We start from the raw sequence: 13,869 nt of genomic DNA on the forward strand, positions 1-13,869 counted from the left end.
AAACATAAAGAGGTACAATTCAGGACTGCCTGATTAAAGTGATTAATTGCGGGAAAAAGTTGCAGATTCTTTTTTGTCTTTTGGGTTTGACTTTGCTATTTTTTATTTCCATTTTTTTTTTTTTTTTTTCACGAGTTTCTCTGCTTTCTTTTTTCTGCAAGTACAACTATTTCAACTATTTGCAGAGTTACTGTGCAAATATTCTTCTACAATAACTGCACTGATACACAGGTTTTAAAAATCTTTTTTTTTTTCTGTCATTTACATGATAAATCCCAGCCTGCTGGTCTTGGACAAGTGCCCTTGCATAGAGGTCAGAGGAGAAGCTCAAGTCGCAGGGTTTTTCCAGAGGGATGTGATTCCCGAAGTTTATAGTTATTGTAAGAAGCCAGAAAGGAAACTGAAACTGCCCTTTCTAGGCTTTTAAATAGGAGCACTTGCACATAAACCTCAGTAGTGAGACATCCTTTGTGGCAGAAGCTGTTCTTAGGAGAAGTTTCCTCATCAGGCACAATTAGCCTCCAGAGTGACCAAATACCTGACCCAAGAGAAGCTTGTTAAGACATGGCTCCTTTTGGTGATGCAAAGCTCTTTTTTGGCATCTTTTTCATCGTCTGCTGCTTGACAGGTGAGTCAACAAACTTTCCTCAATTAAGTTAAAAAGCAGAAAGGAAGGCAGAACAAAAGGCTAAAGAAAGCGATAGTTTACTGAAAAAAAATCCACTTGGAATTTTCCAGCAAAGCTGTTGATAGATGTTAAAAAAGCTCATTGATGTGATTAAATATTTCAGCTTTTGAAAGCTGAGCTTGAAATATTACACCTTTTGTCTCTGAGGATGTAGCGTAAACCTCGGTTTGTTCATAAATCCCACCATTATAAAAACCTATACAGAAGAAAATGAAAAAGTGCTTAAAGCATGAAAACGAAATAAATATTGGATCATCTGTGTATCTATGTATATATATATATATCTATATATATATATATATATATAGATATATATATATATATATATATAGAACAATAAAGCTGACTGAAAGAGGGAGATTTGCATCTCTCTAGGAGTGGTGCTGGATTTTCCGTGAGCTAAAACTAAACAGGTCATGCAGGTCAAGAGACAAGAGCAGATAAGCTCACAGTTTCTTTTTTGACAGAAACAACTTGGGACCAACTGTGTGTCGCATAAAAATGCATTTGGTTATTGATGAGAGTAAAGATTCTCTTAACTAAAAGAGCATCACAGACACTTCCCGTTGCCTTCACAGCTTCAACTTCCTGTCATTTTTCAAATTCAATATTTCTAAACAAATTATTTATGAGTGATTATTAGGATTATTAAAAAATTCAGATATTAAAGACTAGTAATATTTTTTTAAAATTGAAGATACTAAAATTCTCTGGTAAGGAGCTAAAAACCAAACATTAAATGTTATAATAGAAAACAACACCTTCTGCTTGTTTTGCTGTTTGACACCTTTCAGCTACGTCTTGCTGCACAGAATTTATCAGGCTGATTCACAGCTTTAACACACCCACACTAAACTATGTGAAGAAATGGAAAGTACCAGATACCCACACCTTGCATAAATTCACTGCTTGTGATCTCAAAGGCCGTTCAAAGAGAAAAAAACAAATAGCACAGTGTTTTGCAGTAGTTCTAACTGCCCAGGGGTTTCTTTGGGTGGGTTTTTCATTAACTGGCTTCCTGTCAGGTCAAATTAATGACAGACTGGATTATAAATTCCCAGTATCCCATCCACATGGGCTACTTTCTATATTTGTACAAGGAGATTGTAAAAGTAAACTCACTGAGCTGCTCAGTTGAGTTTGTTTGTGCTGCACTGAGCTGCATTTGCATGTTACACTATGAGGAAAGGAAAATACTCCAAAATTTAAAATGACAGAATCGTAAGTCTCAAAAGGTAAAAGCTCTGCTTCAAATAGCAATTTGTCTATTTTTCTGTTTTATGATTATTATTATTATATAAAAATAGTTAAACATCTTTTTAAAAGTCAACTAAAATCTATTGCACTTTCTATTCCTAGTTAGGGAGTACCACAGGGTTTAGTGCTTGGACCACTAAACTTTATTTTATATATAGAAGGCATTTCTATGATTACGCTGATGATACTCTGCTCTATTTAGCCCTAGAGTCTAACAAAATTAGTATGTTTACTAAACCTCACCCCAATAGTTTTTATTTCAGTGTATTTCTAGTGAAGTTTTATTCCAGGTAATAAGAAGTTATTTCCCTCCTAGATACCTAAATAGGTAAACAGTTAATGACTGGATTGCATTTCCTCTTTTGGATTTAGTTTTATTATAGATATTTGGATCTAAATATGTGTAAATCATTGTATTATTTGTCCAAAATTGTAGATATTTTTTGAAACACAGCAGCTTTTAGAACAGATATCTACAAACATTTCACTAAGAGCAAGATAAAGAGAAGGGAAGAGAGTCAGAGGATCTATTTATTATCCATGAATTGATTTAATATCTGAGAAATGGAAAATGTTAATAACAGAACAATAACTTTAGGTGTAACTGCTCACCAAAACGTATTATATCCTCAGGATAATTAAATATACCTGTAGCTCAGTATATCCAATTAGACGTATCATTAAGTCCTGGTAGGTAAGCTCAGTATTTAAGTTTTACTTTCAAAACCAATGAGTTATAAAACTGTGTTCTTATCCGTTTTTGTTTTATCTTTCAGTAACTATGGCGGAGGTTGCAGTCGACTGCTGCCTGTCAGTGAAAAACCGAGAACTTGATAAAAGACTGTTTGTAGACTACCGGGAACAGGCCAAAGGCTGCACTATCGATGCCACAATGTGAGTTTTTTTCTTTATTCTAACAAATCAGAGGGTTGAACCCAGAAGGACCATAAAGGTTTGGTTGTTGTTGCAGTCTGGTGACCAGACTTGGGAAACAGCTCTGCGTCCCAACCAAGGAGGAAAAGTGGGTACAAGTAGTGATGAAACACGTGGATCACCTGAAAAAAATATGCAAAAAACTGAATTACAAGGTAATGCTTCTCTCTTTAAATCAACTAACTTTTGTATCTTAAATGCAACTGGCAAAATTTGGATTTCTATTTTACAAACATGAAAAAAATATCTTAATAATCTTGTGTTCCTCAGTTTTGGTAAAAAGATGTTATTATCAAAAGTAAATTTTGAACAGTTATGGTGAAAAGTGAACATTTGCTGTGCCATCAGCAAATATTTGATAGGTTTCAAAACATCCAATGTTGATTCCTATTATTTGTTCTGGTTTAGACTTTGACAGGCCTCGTTTCCCTTCAGTTGGGTGTAAAACCGCAACATGCGTATGAGTAATGCTGTTAAGATGCCAAAGCATGAAGGGATTAAGGGGGATGAATTTAAATGCACCTGGTTTATAACATTTTGAATGCCTTTTGCTTCTAAAGAAGAAAACTTCTTGTTTTTTTGTTATTACTTATGAAAATGGCCTTGGAGCATGTTAAGTTCATTATTTTCTGCTGAGTTTAGCACAGGGGGCATAATACTGTCATCAGTAATCCAGACATCTCTGATTTGTGGGTTAATTTTTTTTCTTACACCATTGTATTTTTCCAGAGCAAACGCTGTACTGGAATGAAGCCTGAATAAAACGACCTCTGACCCTTTGGAACACAGAGTGCAAGACGATGAATCAAGCTATTATTTTTTTCCTGTTATCAAAGAGCCTTTTGTGTTTTTAACTTCTTCTGATATTTCTCTTTTTAAAAAATCGGTATATTGATTAAACTGCAATAAAAACACACCATATTGAAGGACTTTTATTTTTTTACTCAACATTATATTTTGTATGAAGTCTTTCAGAGATATATATATATATAAATATATGTGAGAAGGCTGTTTAATGTGTTGCTGCATAAGATGACATATTGTTGTTGGTACATGGTTGTTTTAATGTAATTAAAATAGAAATTTTATTCTTCTCTAAATAAAATATTTGTATTTTACCCAAACTTTCTGAATCTTTGCTGATGAGACCGAGTTGTTGTTTAAAGTAAAATAACAAATTTCATTGTATTCCTACAGACGCCATATGCGGATTCATTTTTGGTGTTTTTCTTTTTATGTTGTTTCAAAACTATACAAAGAAGAAAAGTAAATTTCTTAGATGTGATTCAATACTTAAAAAATATAAAAATACTCCTTCTGAAAGTTTAACATTTTAATTTTAAAGGTATTTTCTTATCCTTTTAAGGTGTGTCTAAGAGGACATAGTTTGAAAAACATGCACACCTGAGTTGAGTTTGTAGTTCTGTATCTACTAAAAATGTGCTAAAGTGGTGCAAAAAATGGGAAAGGGGCTTACATGTGTAAATAGTCGGTCAAAAAATAATAAAAATGTGACTTAAAATCAAAAAATCAAAAAATTACATTATCCTCTCAGATGATGTTACTTAAAAACATAGTGGAGGATGTTTGTTTTCCAGGTGGATCATAAAAGTACAGTAAGCAACATATTCTCATTATGAGTTCGTACGAAAAGTTATGCACACTATTACGGTTTTCCTCAAGAAAACAGATCAGTGCGCATGCGCAGGCAGACAGACAAAAAATGCAGATCCGCGGACGGACGGAAAACTGGGAAAAACAGTCCAATAATTACTTCTTCATGTCTCTAACTACGTTGCTTGCTGTTTTATATCTTAGGGTTAGGGTCAGGGTTAGGGTTAATTGTATGTTAAATTCTATGTTATTGAATGGTGCGTAAGATGAGCATACAAACGAAAAAAACGTCCAAAACGTACGAAATTACGGTGCATAACTTTTCGTACGATTTCATACGAACTCATAATGCGAATACACTGAAGTAAGTGGTCCTCCTAATTGTCAATCATTCTGGTGATGTGTTTATATAAGGCCATCCTACATGCTCCTCCCCATTTTCACTTACCGGCGGTGAGACTGACATGTGGAATAATTGCTAATCTTTTGGAAAGTGAGCCTGTATTTGCGATGCAAACAGCAACTTTTAAACAGTGCCTGAGGAGAAATAGGCCCGTGCTCTCTCATGTGTTTAATAGGCGTTCTCTTTCGGGAACGGATACAGGGTTGTGCAAGTGCATTTACTTTAAAGTGGGCAGGGTGGGTCTTTTCAATATTCGCAAAAATCCTCCACTATATCTTTAAGTAAGTAAGAAAGGATTGAGATTCATAACGTGCTGTACAAAATAGCTAAAAGTAAAGTAAAACATAGAAGTATAACAGTATTAACCATAACCTTGTAAGAGGATCATGAACGAAACTGTGACAAAAACAATTCTGTCAAACAATAAGATTTTCAACTAGTTTAAAAACTTTCCAGTTTCAGCACATTTAATTTTTTCCACACTGGTGGAGCTAAAGAACTAAAAGCTGCGTCTCCGTGTTTGGTTGGCTTCTGGGTATGCAGAGTAGATTTGAGTCAGAAGACCTGAGATCATGGTGGTACTATAGATACATTTACAACAAGACTTAAAGGTACTTTGGAGCTCAACCATACAGTACTTTATCAACCAAGATAAGTATTTTTCAGTCTATTCTCTGGGATAGGAGGAACTATTGTAAGGACTTTAGAACTTGGCTGATGTGCTCCACTTTCTTGATTTTGTTGAGGACTTGGGCAGCAGCATTCTGGATCAGCTGCAGCTGTCTGACCTATTTTGTGAAAACAGACTTGTGAAGACACCCCTGCAGTCAAAAAGATAAACCCACAAATAGTTTTTCAAGTTCCTGCAAAGACATAGAGGTTTAATCCTGGAGATGTTGTTAGAAGGTTGCCATTGTTACTGTCTTTATGTTCCTCTGAATGTTACGACCTGAGTCTATGATTGATGGTTTCTAGCTGTATTAACTGAAGCTCTGCGTTTGGAAATTCCTCCATTAATACAAAACTATTACTTCAGTTTTGTTTTGATTCGGCTGAAGAAAAATTTGGCACATTCATGCATTGAGTTCTTCAGTGATGGCAGGGAGCGGTACTCCAGCGATGTGTTCGGCAGTTTTCACCACCCTCTGCATGGCCTTCTGATCTAAGGCAGAGCAGTTCCAATATCAAACTTTGGTACAGTTAGTGAGGATGTTCTTAATGGTGCAGTGGTAAAAGTCTGTGAGGATCTCTGAGGACAGATGGTTCTTCCTCAGGGTCCTCATGAAGAAGGCGGACTGGTGCAACTTTGTGGTCAGTTTGGAGCAGCTGGTCGTCCAGGTCAGTTCATTGGAGATGCAGACTTCCATGAACTTGAAGCTGTCCACACCCTCAACTGCCATCCCCTTAACATAGATGGGTGAATATGGGTCATTTTCCTCTGGAAGTCCACGATAAGCTCCTTGGTTTTTTCAATGTTCCGTTGAGGTTGTTTGTTACGCACCACTCAGCCAGATGGTCCTCCTCCTCCTCAACTGTAGTCGGCCTCATTGTTGTCTCAGACGAGACCGATCACTGTGGTGTCATCTGCAAACTTGATGATGGCAATGGAGCCATGGACAGGTCTGCAGTCGTGAGTGAGGAGGGAGTAGAGGAAGGGACTCATCATGCAGCCTTGTGGGACTCCAGTGTTTATGGTGATGGGGGATGAGGAGTGGTTGTCCGTCTGGACATGTTGGGGCCGACTGGTCAGGAACACGAGCAACCACTCCATACTGTATGCGAGTGGATTGATGCCGGGGTCTGTGAGTTTGGTGATGTGTTTTGATGGGATGACAGTGTTAAATTCTGAACTAAAGTCTATGACCAGCATTCTGGCAGAAGTTCTCTTACTGTCCAGGTGTGAAAGGACAGAGTGCAGCGCCATGAAGACTGCATCCTCTGAGCTCCTGTTCTGCCTGTAAGCAAATTGGTGGGATCTGAGCTGAGCAAGCTATAACCAGCCTCTCAAAGCAACTTGTTGGGGGTGAGGGCTATCAGACATTAGTGATTGAGTCTGGATGGGTTTGAGTTCATGGGGATTGAGACGATGGAGGAGGACTTAAAGCACGTCAGTACCACGGCGTGGGCCAGGTCCAGCTTGAAGGTTGGTTAGTTGAGGTTGAAGCAGATGACTCCAGCAATTATGTGTGTAATGTAAATAATTTACCATACATTAAGATCAATTTTGCTATAGTCAGCAATCTCATTGTAGCAAAATAATAGTACTACATAAAGTTATTTATGCAAGTAGGTGGTTCTTGCATAAAGAACAATAAAACTAGCCTGGGTGCCATTCCGAACTTAGTCCCGCCCACAAAGTTTAAGGTCGGGAAGTTCGGTCTGGCTCTGCTCCATAGTAGCGCGAGTATTATCGCCCACTGTCAGGCGATCCAATCAAATTGTCAGGGCGGGCTTTATACGATGATGGACAGATGACCAACAGTAACGTAATCAACCACGTGACCAAATCGCGCTTGGGTGACAACAACAATGGCTGCCGCTGGAGAGTTTAGGTGAGTAGATTCTGCTATTAGGTCTGTTCTAGAAGATATCGACAGCAAATTAATTTTAAAAGAGGAACAGAGAAACGCGATCAAGTCTCATCTTCTTATTATAGGCGTGCAACTGCACGCTTTGATTTTTGTGGACAACAACTATGCCTCGCTTAACATACGTCACGCACTCCGTTGCTCTTATTGGTTGTAGGTCTATCCAATTGAGGGCAGAGGCATTTTTTTTCCTGGTTCATTCGAAACACGCCCCATAATCACAGCTCTATGGAGCAGTATCAGACTCATATTCTGACTAGAATTGAGTCGGACTACGTCAGGCTACAATAAAACCTCAAAGTTGTTTCTTTTGGGTAAAAAAAAAAAAGATATTTACAGGTAAACAGGCTCAAGTCCAATTAAAGTCCCAAGTTATTGAAGTAAAAGTCCAGGACAAGTAAAAAAAGAATGACTCGAATCCAAGTCATGTGATACGAGTCCCCACCTCTGGATTTAGGTTGGTAGCAGTTGATTAGACTAATTAAAAAAAAGGGAAAACAAAGATATTTTGGTCTAGTTTAAAAATTTTAAATGTTACGTTAAGATACATTTAGATAGAAATAAGAGATCTACAGAAAAGCAAAATAAATAGGATGTAAGTCTCCTTTAAAAGGTTTGAGATAAAGGACCAAATAGATGTAAAACTAATATTGCTGGCAAAGCAGTTTAACAACTCATGGCTTCAGCAAATTTCATCTCAGCTTGCAGCACCTTTCACACAGAGGGAGTTCCTCAGGAGGAAAATGTGTTGGAAAAAGAAAAGTCCCAGTGAGGTTCCCTTGAACAAAAACCCTTTCTGTGTACTACTGGATTGATTTCAGCATGATGTTAATGTTGTCATTACAAATGTCAGTCATTACAAAGTGCTTTCTGTGTTGGTGGGAAATAGCTCGGAGCTAAGCCATCATACATGCATCCACAATGATGGCTTTCCAAGTAGGAGAGACTTTCCTTTTCCGCAGAAATAACTCTCCCTCTAATATGACTAATGCACTCTTCTTTAAGGCGCTTGCACTAATCTCTGCAGACAGACTTGTTTAGAAAACATAACTGTAGTTTTACGATGCCAGTGTTTTTCTTTCTAATTAAAATAATGCTTTAGGTCATCATTTCTGCAAAGTATTTCTGAATCAGAGGTTCAGATCTGCACTTTGAATGGAACATAACAAAACAAATTAGTCTTTGTCCTTAAATCATTTATTTTGTTAAAATATAGTTTCTTGTTTTGTACCATAGCTCAGATGTAGCCCTGACTTTAAAACAATACTGATGATTAGTTGTACCGTTTCCTTGTTTAACAGAAAAATATTTTCCATCCAATCCCAGACAATCTTGGAAACAGCTTTACATAAACAAGCAAACCTTTTAACCACCTTCTTCATGAATCCAAGGATGCTTATTTCTTTCCTCAGTGGAGCTGCAGTGTCATTGCTGTAGGAACTGGGAATGTTGGATGTTTCTGCAAAACCTCAGCCTACACTGATTTGACTTCACCCAGTCAAGACTCAGAAATCCTTATAATATAGGATAAAGACCCACAGCAAACCGAAAATCCCAGAAGCAAGACATTTACACATGGCTGATCATCCAAAAAAAGGATGCAAGTTAAAAGATCAGAGTAAAAAAACTCAAAAGATCATAGATAAGAGCAAAATGATGACACAGAAATTACCCAAACATCAATAATCTTCCAAATTCCTCCCCAGACTTGTGCAATTAGTATTAGTTTTCTAATAATGTAACCTAGCAAAGTGTTTTTTTCTTGTTCCAGATAAAGTCTAAGTGATTCTCAGCTTTACAGGTTTTTAAACGGAAGGATCTTTGTTTTTGAAAAGGAAAAGCCTAATGAGTGACGGATCTCAGAAAAACAAACTCTTTTTATCTCAGAGAGATTTCTGTGTGAAACAAATGATTCATCCAACCACCTCCAAGGAAGTCCTTCAAAGCAGACAGCCGACTGGCGTCTCATACAAACTCATTATGGACGTGGGGAAAGAAAAACAGTCTCAAAATGATGATACTGGGGGAAAAAAATGAAAAAATCAACAGTGATTTGTGTCTACGATCACCTGGCAGCCTATTCAGGCTGTACCTCACCTCTCCCCCAGTGAAAGTTAGACAATACCTCAACCCTGCATAGACAAGTTTTTATAGATTGAATCAATGTTACTTTAAAGCTGACATTTTAAAGAGGACAGGTAGTTTATTTGATAATAAACAGTTTATGGTGATGATCACACTTCAGGATTAAGAATTAGATTTTTAGATTCATAATGAACACCCTTATTAATCTATTGCATCCTGGCTCTTGGTTTTACATCAGATAACAATGACAGTAAACATCATAACAGCATTAATGATGATAAGTTGCTAATTTTAATTTTTTTGCAATAATGTAACTATTTGGCTTTTTAAAAAAAGATCTCTGCTCAATTAAATGAGCAGAGAATAAAGCCCTGCTAAATGATCTACATATAGTTATATAATGGCGCCACCTGCTGGCTATCTGTCTACATTGTCTAAACTGAACTGGGCTTGATTGTATGGTACTGTATTAATGTATTAACCCTTTATAAGTTATTCAGTGAAAGACTTTAAACATCTAAATTTCAAACAGAGTACACTGTAAAAAAAACTGAAGTCTAAGTAAGTCAGTTTTTATTAAAATAAATGCATTATTTTCTTGAACTGAGCAGGTAAGTGAGATACTTTGCAAATTAATAAGAAAATGTACATTTAAAATAAAGGAAAAAAATGCAGTCTCCTATTTGAAGTGCATAATATCAAATAATCTGATTTTAAGGATAAAAATGCTTCTTCAACTGGGAGGTTTTCTTATTTACCTACTCAATTAAGGGTAAATATGCTTTTTTTAAGACATTTTCACAAATTTCTGATCATTTTTGCAGTGTGTTATCTGAATCCAGGATAAGACCTTATTACCTTTGTAGCGTTAAAAAAATATGTATACTTTGATGGCATAAATGAATCTCAATGTAATAACAAGAAACGCCAATTTGCCCGTATATATTAAGAAAAATAACAAAAGTGCTTCTATAAGAAATTCATGAAAAACACTGAGACTATAAGAAATTACACTCCATTTGCAAGGGGTATGCAAGTGATCAAAAATGGTAACTTGCCCAATAAAGGGTTAAGGGCTTGGTTTGATACCTCTGGGGAAGTGTGAAAGAAAACCATCATATACTAAATACAGAGCCATGCGAATAATACATTGATAAAAAGGCCTTTCAAAACACAAGCTGAAGGTTTAAAATGACGGAACGATGACCTTTTTAAGACCTTTTTAAGACATAACTATTTGCAAGTAACAGAGATGGGAAGTAACGAAGTACAAATACTTCGTTACTGTACTCAAGTAGATTTTCCTGATATTTTTACTTTACTTTACTACTTATTTTTATGGCGACTTTTTCCTTCTACTCCTTACATTTTTACACAAATATCTGTACTTTCTACTCCTTACATTTTAAAAAATTGTCTCGTTACTTTAGTTTTGAATCATTTCAATGGAGTTACCGTTATTATTTTTCAAGTCATCAATACCAAATTCAATCTAATTGGATGGGAATCAAGGTTGCATTTGACGCACCACTACAAGATTGTGAAACGGAGCCGTTTTCCCCCTCTGTTCCTAAAGTGTAGCCGCCATCTATCACACACAGCGTCGAATCCTTTACTACATTTCCCAGCATGCACCACAGACCGGCCGTCATGGCGGCGGCAGTTCCAAACAATTCACCCGGTAATTTACACTAGTTCCGAAATTACAACGTCACCTTTCATTCAACACTTTACTTACTCACCAGCGTAGCAAACTCTGAAGGTACCCACTGCGACTGCTTCAGTATACATTCAGTAGTCGGCAATAAAACCAGTCAAATTACACATTCTCGCCCTTGGTCCGTCAGCATACTGGTCCGTGTGGAAACACGTACCGCATCGGAGCCAGTCTCTTATCCATTGTCCCAGGGCATTGGAAAATACTATGATGGGACAGGGCTGTTAAGTAGGATTTCAATGTATGTAATAATTGTTAGCATGGTAATTAGTAGGTAAATTGGGACTGTTAGCATGGTTAAACTATTTCATAATTATGTATGTTTTTTGAATGAATGATGCCATTGTCTGTATTTTGTTTTCTACAATGTTAACTGTGCTTTATTGGGGATTTGCCTTCCTGTTTAGTTGGGCTGGCCCAATTGGCTGGTTATTGGTGGGTCTATTTAAGGGGCACACTCACAATGGCTTGGGAGGGCTGCTTGGAGAGACTGGTTGGAGAAACTGCTTTTGAAGGTCTGCTTAGAGAGAGACTATATTTAAAGTCTGCTTGCTGTGAGGCTGTCAGTGTTTTGTATTGCCTGCAATGGCCGGTTTTGTTTTCTTTATTTGAAAGTATTTTGTTTTGTTTTTTGTTTTTTTTGTCTTCACCGTCACACCAGTAAATAAACCGCTACACGCTTTTGACCTGGAATTTTGTCGTCCGCTGGTTCTTACCACCTTTTTAAAAGTCATCTGCTTACACCTCCTCTGACGTGAGACGGGAGCTGGCGAGCCGTTATGTCACAAAGATGAATCGACAGATTTGGCTGTATTCATTCGCGGCAAATCATTGCAGCTTGGTTGTGGTGGCGTTAGCATAGTAGTATGGACGACGAGATGATTGAAAATGAACACTACGGAGATCTAGTCCTATTGGCAGACATCCATTTAAAATGTAGGCAACGGCATGAAAAAAGTGGTTTCTGCTTTTACTTTTATACTTTAAGTAAATTTACAAGCCTGTACTTTGTTACTTTTACTTGAGTAAAGAAGTTTAATCAGTACTTCCACTTTTACCAGAGTATTTTTTAACACAAGTATCTGTACTTTTACTCAAATACGGAAAGTGAGTACTTTTGCCATCTCTGGCAAGTAAATAAAATAGTTTTGATTTAAAACAAAAACTCTAATAATTGTTGATCTTTGTTCCCGAAAGGAGAAATTCAGGTTGAAAATGGTTATAAATGAAAATTGTGGTTGATGAATATTAATGGTTTTTTGGCTTAAGAAATGTTCTTGATGGTTATTAATGCAACAACAAGGAATATAATTTACATTTCTTTTTTTTTTAGTTTGTGAGAGTGGCCTTTTTGGACAGTAATAAAACAGGAAATTGGCACAGAAAGAAGGGTTAACCCTTCATAGGGCACTCAGTGAAATACTCTGAAAATCCAAATTTCAAGCCAATAATGTTATTGGAATCAAGACCTTATAACCTTTGTAACATTCAACAAATACAGATATTTTGATGGCAAAAATGAATGTCAATGTAATAACAAGAAACGCCAACTTACCTGAAATTGTTAAGAAAAATAACAAAAGGGCTTCTATAAGAAATCCATGAAAAACACTCTGAGAGTGAAAGAAACAAATGTTTTTTGGTACAACATAAACTTAGAGGCATTAATGCTGATACTGGCATTTACATTACATAGTTTATAAACCTAAATATAATTGTTAACCAGGATTATTAACTTCTTAACTTAACTTTTTACCTTTTTTTCTTGACTTGACTTTTTTCCCCAACTTAATTTACGGTATGTAATATATCATTTAAGGGCTCATCTAATTGTTCAAATGCCAAAATAAGATGTACGGCCATGTATCTTTGCTGAATGGCTGGATATAGATCATGTGCTTCTAGACCTCACTGAGGGACGGGGAGAGGGGGGGGACTCCATTTGTACTGTAAGGGGTATGCAAGGGATCAAAAACAGTGACTTGCTCTATAAAGGGTTAAAGAAGGGTTTAAAGTCTGTTAATGCAGTGTGGCTCTGCTACACCAAGCAAACAACCAACAGGTTTTACTTTTTCTGGAAGATTCTCTGTTTTCTTTTTATCTACATATAGTTATACAATGGCGTCACCTGATGGCTTCCAGATGTTTTAAGGTGAAAGGGCATCTGCGGTCACCTTTGGATCTGTTGGTGTGAAATGAATTCTCTTTTAAGTTTAATTATAAAGTTACAACAGGGTTAAGCTCCTGCGTTTATCTGCTTCTAGAAGAGAGAAAAAATCTTTCTCTTCTCCATTTATTTGTATAGTGCAGGGATGATCAAATGTAATCCCTCTGGATGCATCAACATCTGAATAACATGAATACCTAGTTAGTAGAAATCTGCAGGGATAGATGCCACGCTTTAAAGGAAATATAAATATTTGATTCAGTGGAGCAGGAATGCATCTAACTGTCACAGGATGCATTCACATGCATATTAAACGCTGATGCCTCAATAGAACAAAATCTTTGCTACTGACAAATAGGCTACAAATACGTAAAACTGCTCATAACTTGGGAAAATAAGGACACAGGAGACGGGATA

At 36.7% G+C, this 13,869-nt stretch overlaps 1 protein-coding gene across 1 annotated transcript; it reads left to right on the top strand.

The window, feature by feature from the left end:
* The first annotated feature begins 394 nt into the window (after window positions 1–394).
* Window positions 395–4,002, top strand: LOC119785445 (C-C motif chemokine 18-like). Its single transcript, XM_038288135.1, has 4 exons — window positions 395–628; window positions 2,722–2,839; window positions 2,916–3,033; window positions 3,608–4,002. Exons 1-4 carry the CDS (start codon window positions 565–567, stop codon window positions 3,638–3,640), a joined length of 333 nt encoding a protein of 110 aa, XP_038144063.1. The 5' UTR covers window positions 395–564; the 3' UTR covers window positions 3,641–4,002.
* Window positions 4,003–13,869: the final 9,867 nt, after the last annotated feature.

The sequence above is a fragment of the Cyprinodon tularosa genome, unplaced genomic scaffold (genome assembly GCF_016077235.1).
Source record: "Cyprinodon tularosa strain WSP-4 unplaced genomic scaffold, ASM1607723v1 ctg249, whole genome shotgun sequence".
Taxonomy (NCBI): domain Eukaryota; kingdom Metazoa; phylum Chordata; class Actinopteri; order Cyprinodontiformes; family Cyprinodontidae; genus Cyprinodon; species Cyprinodon tularosa.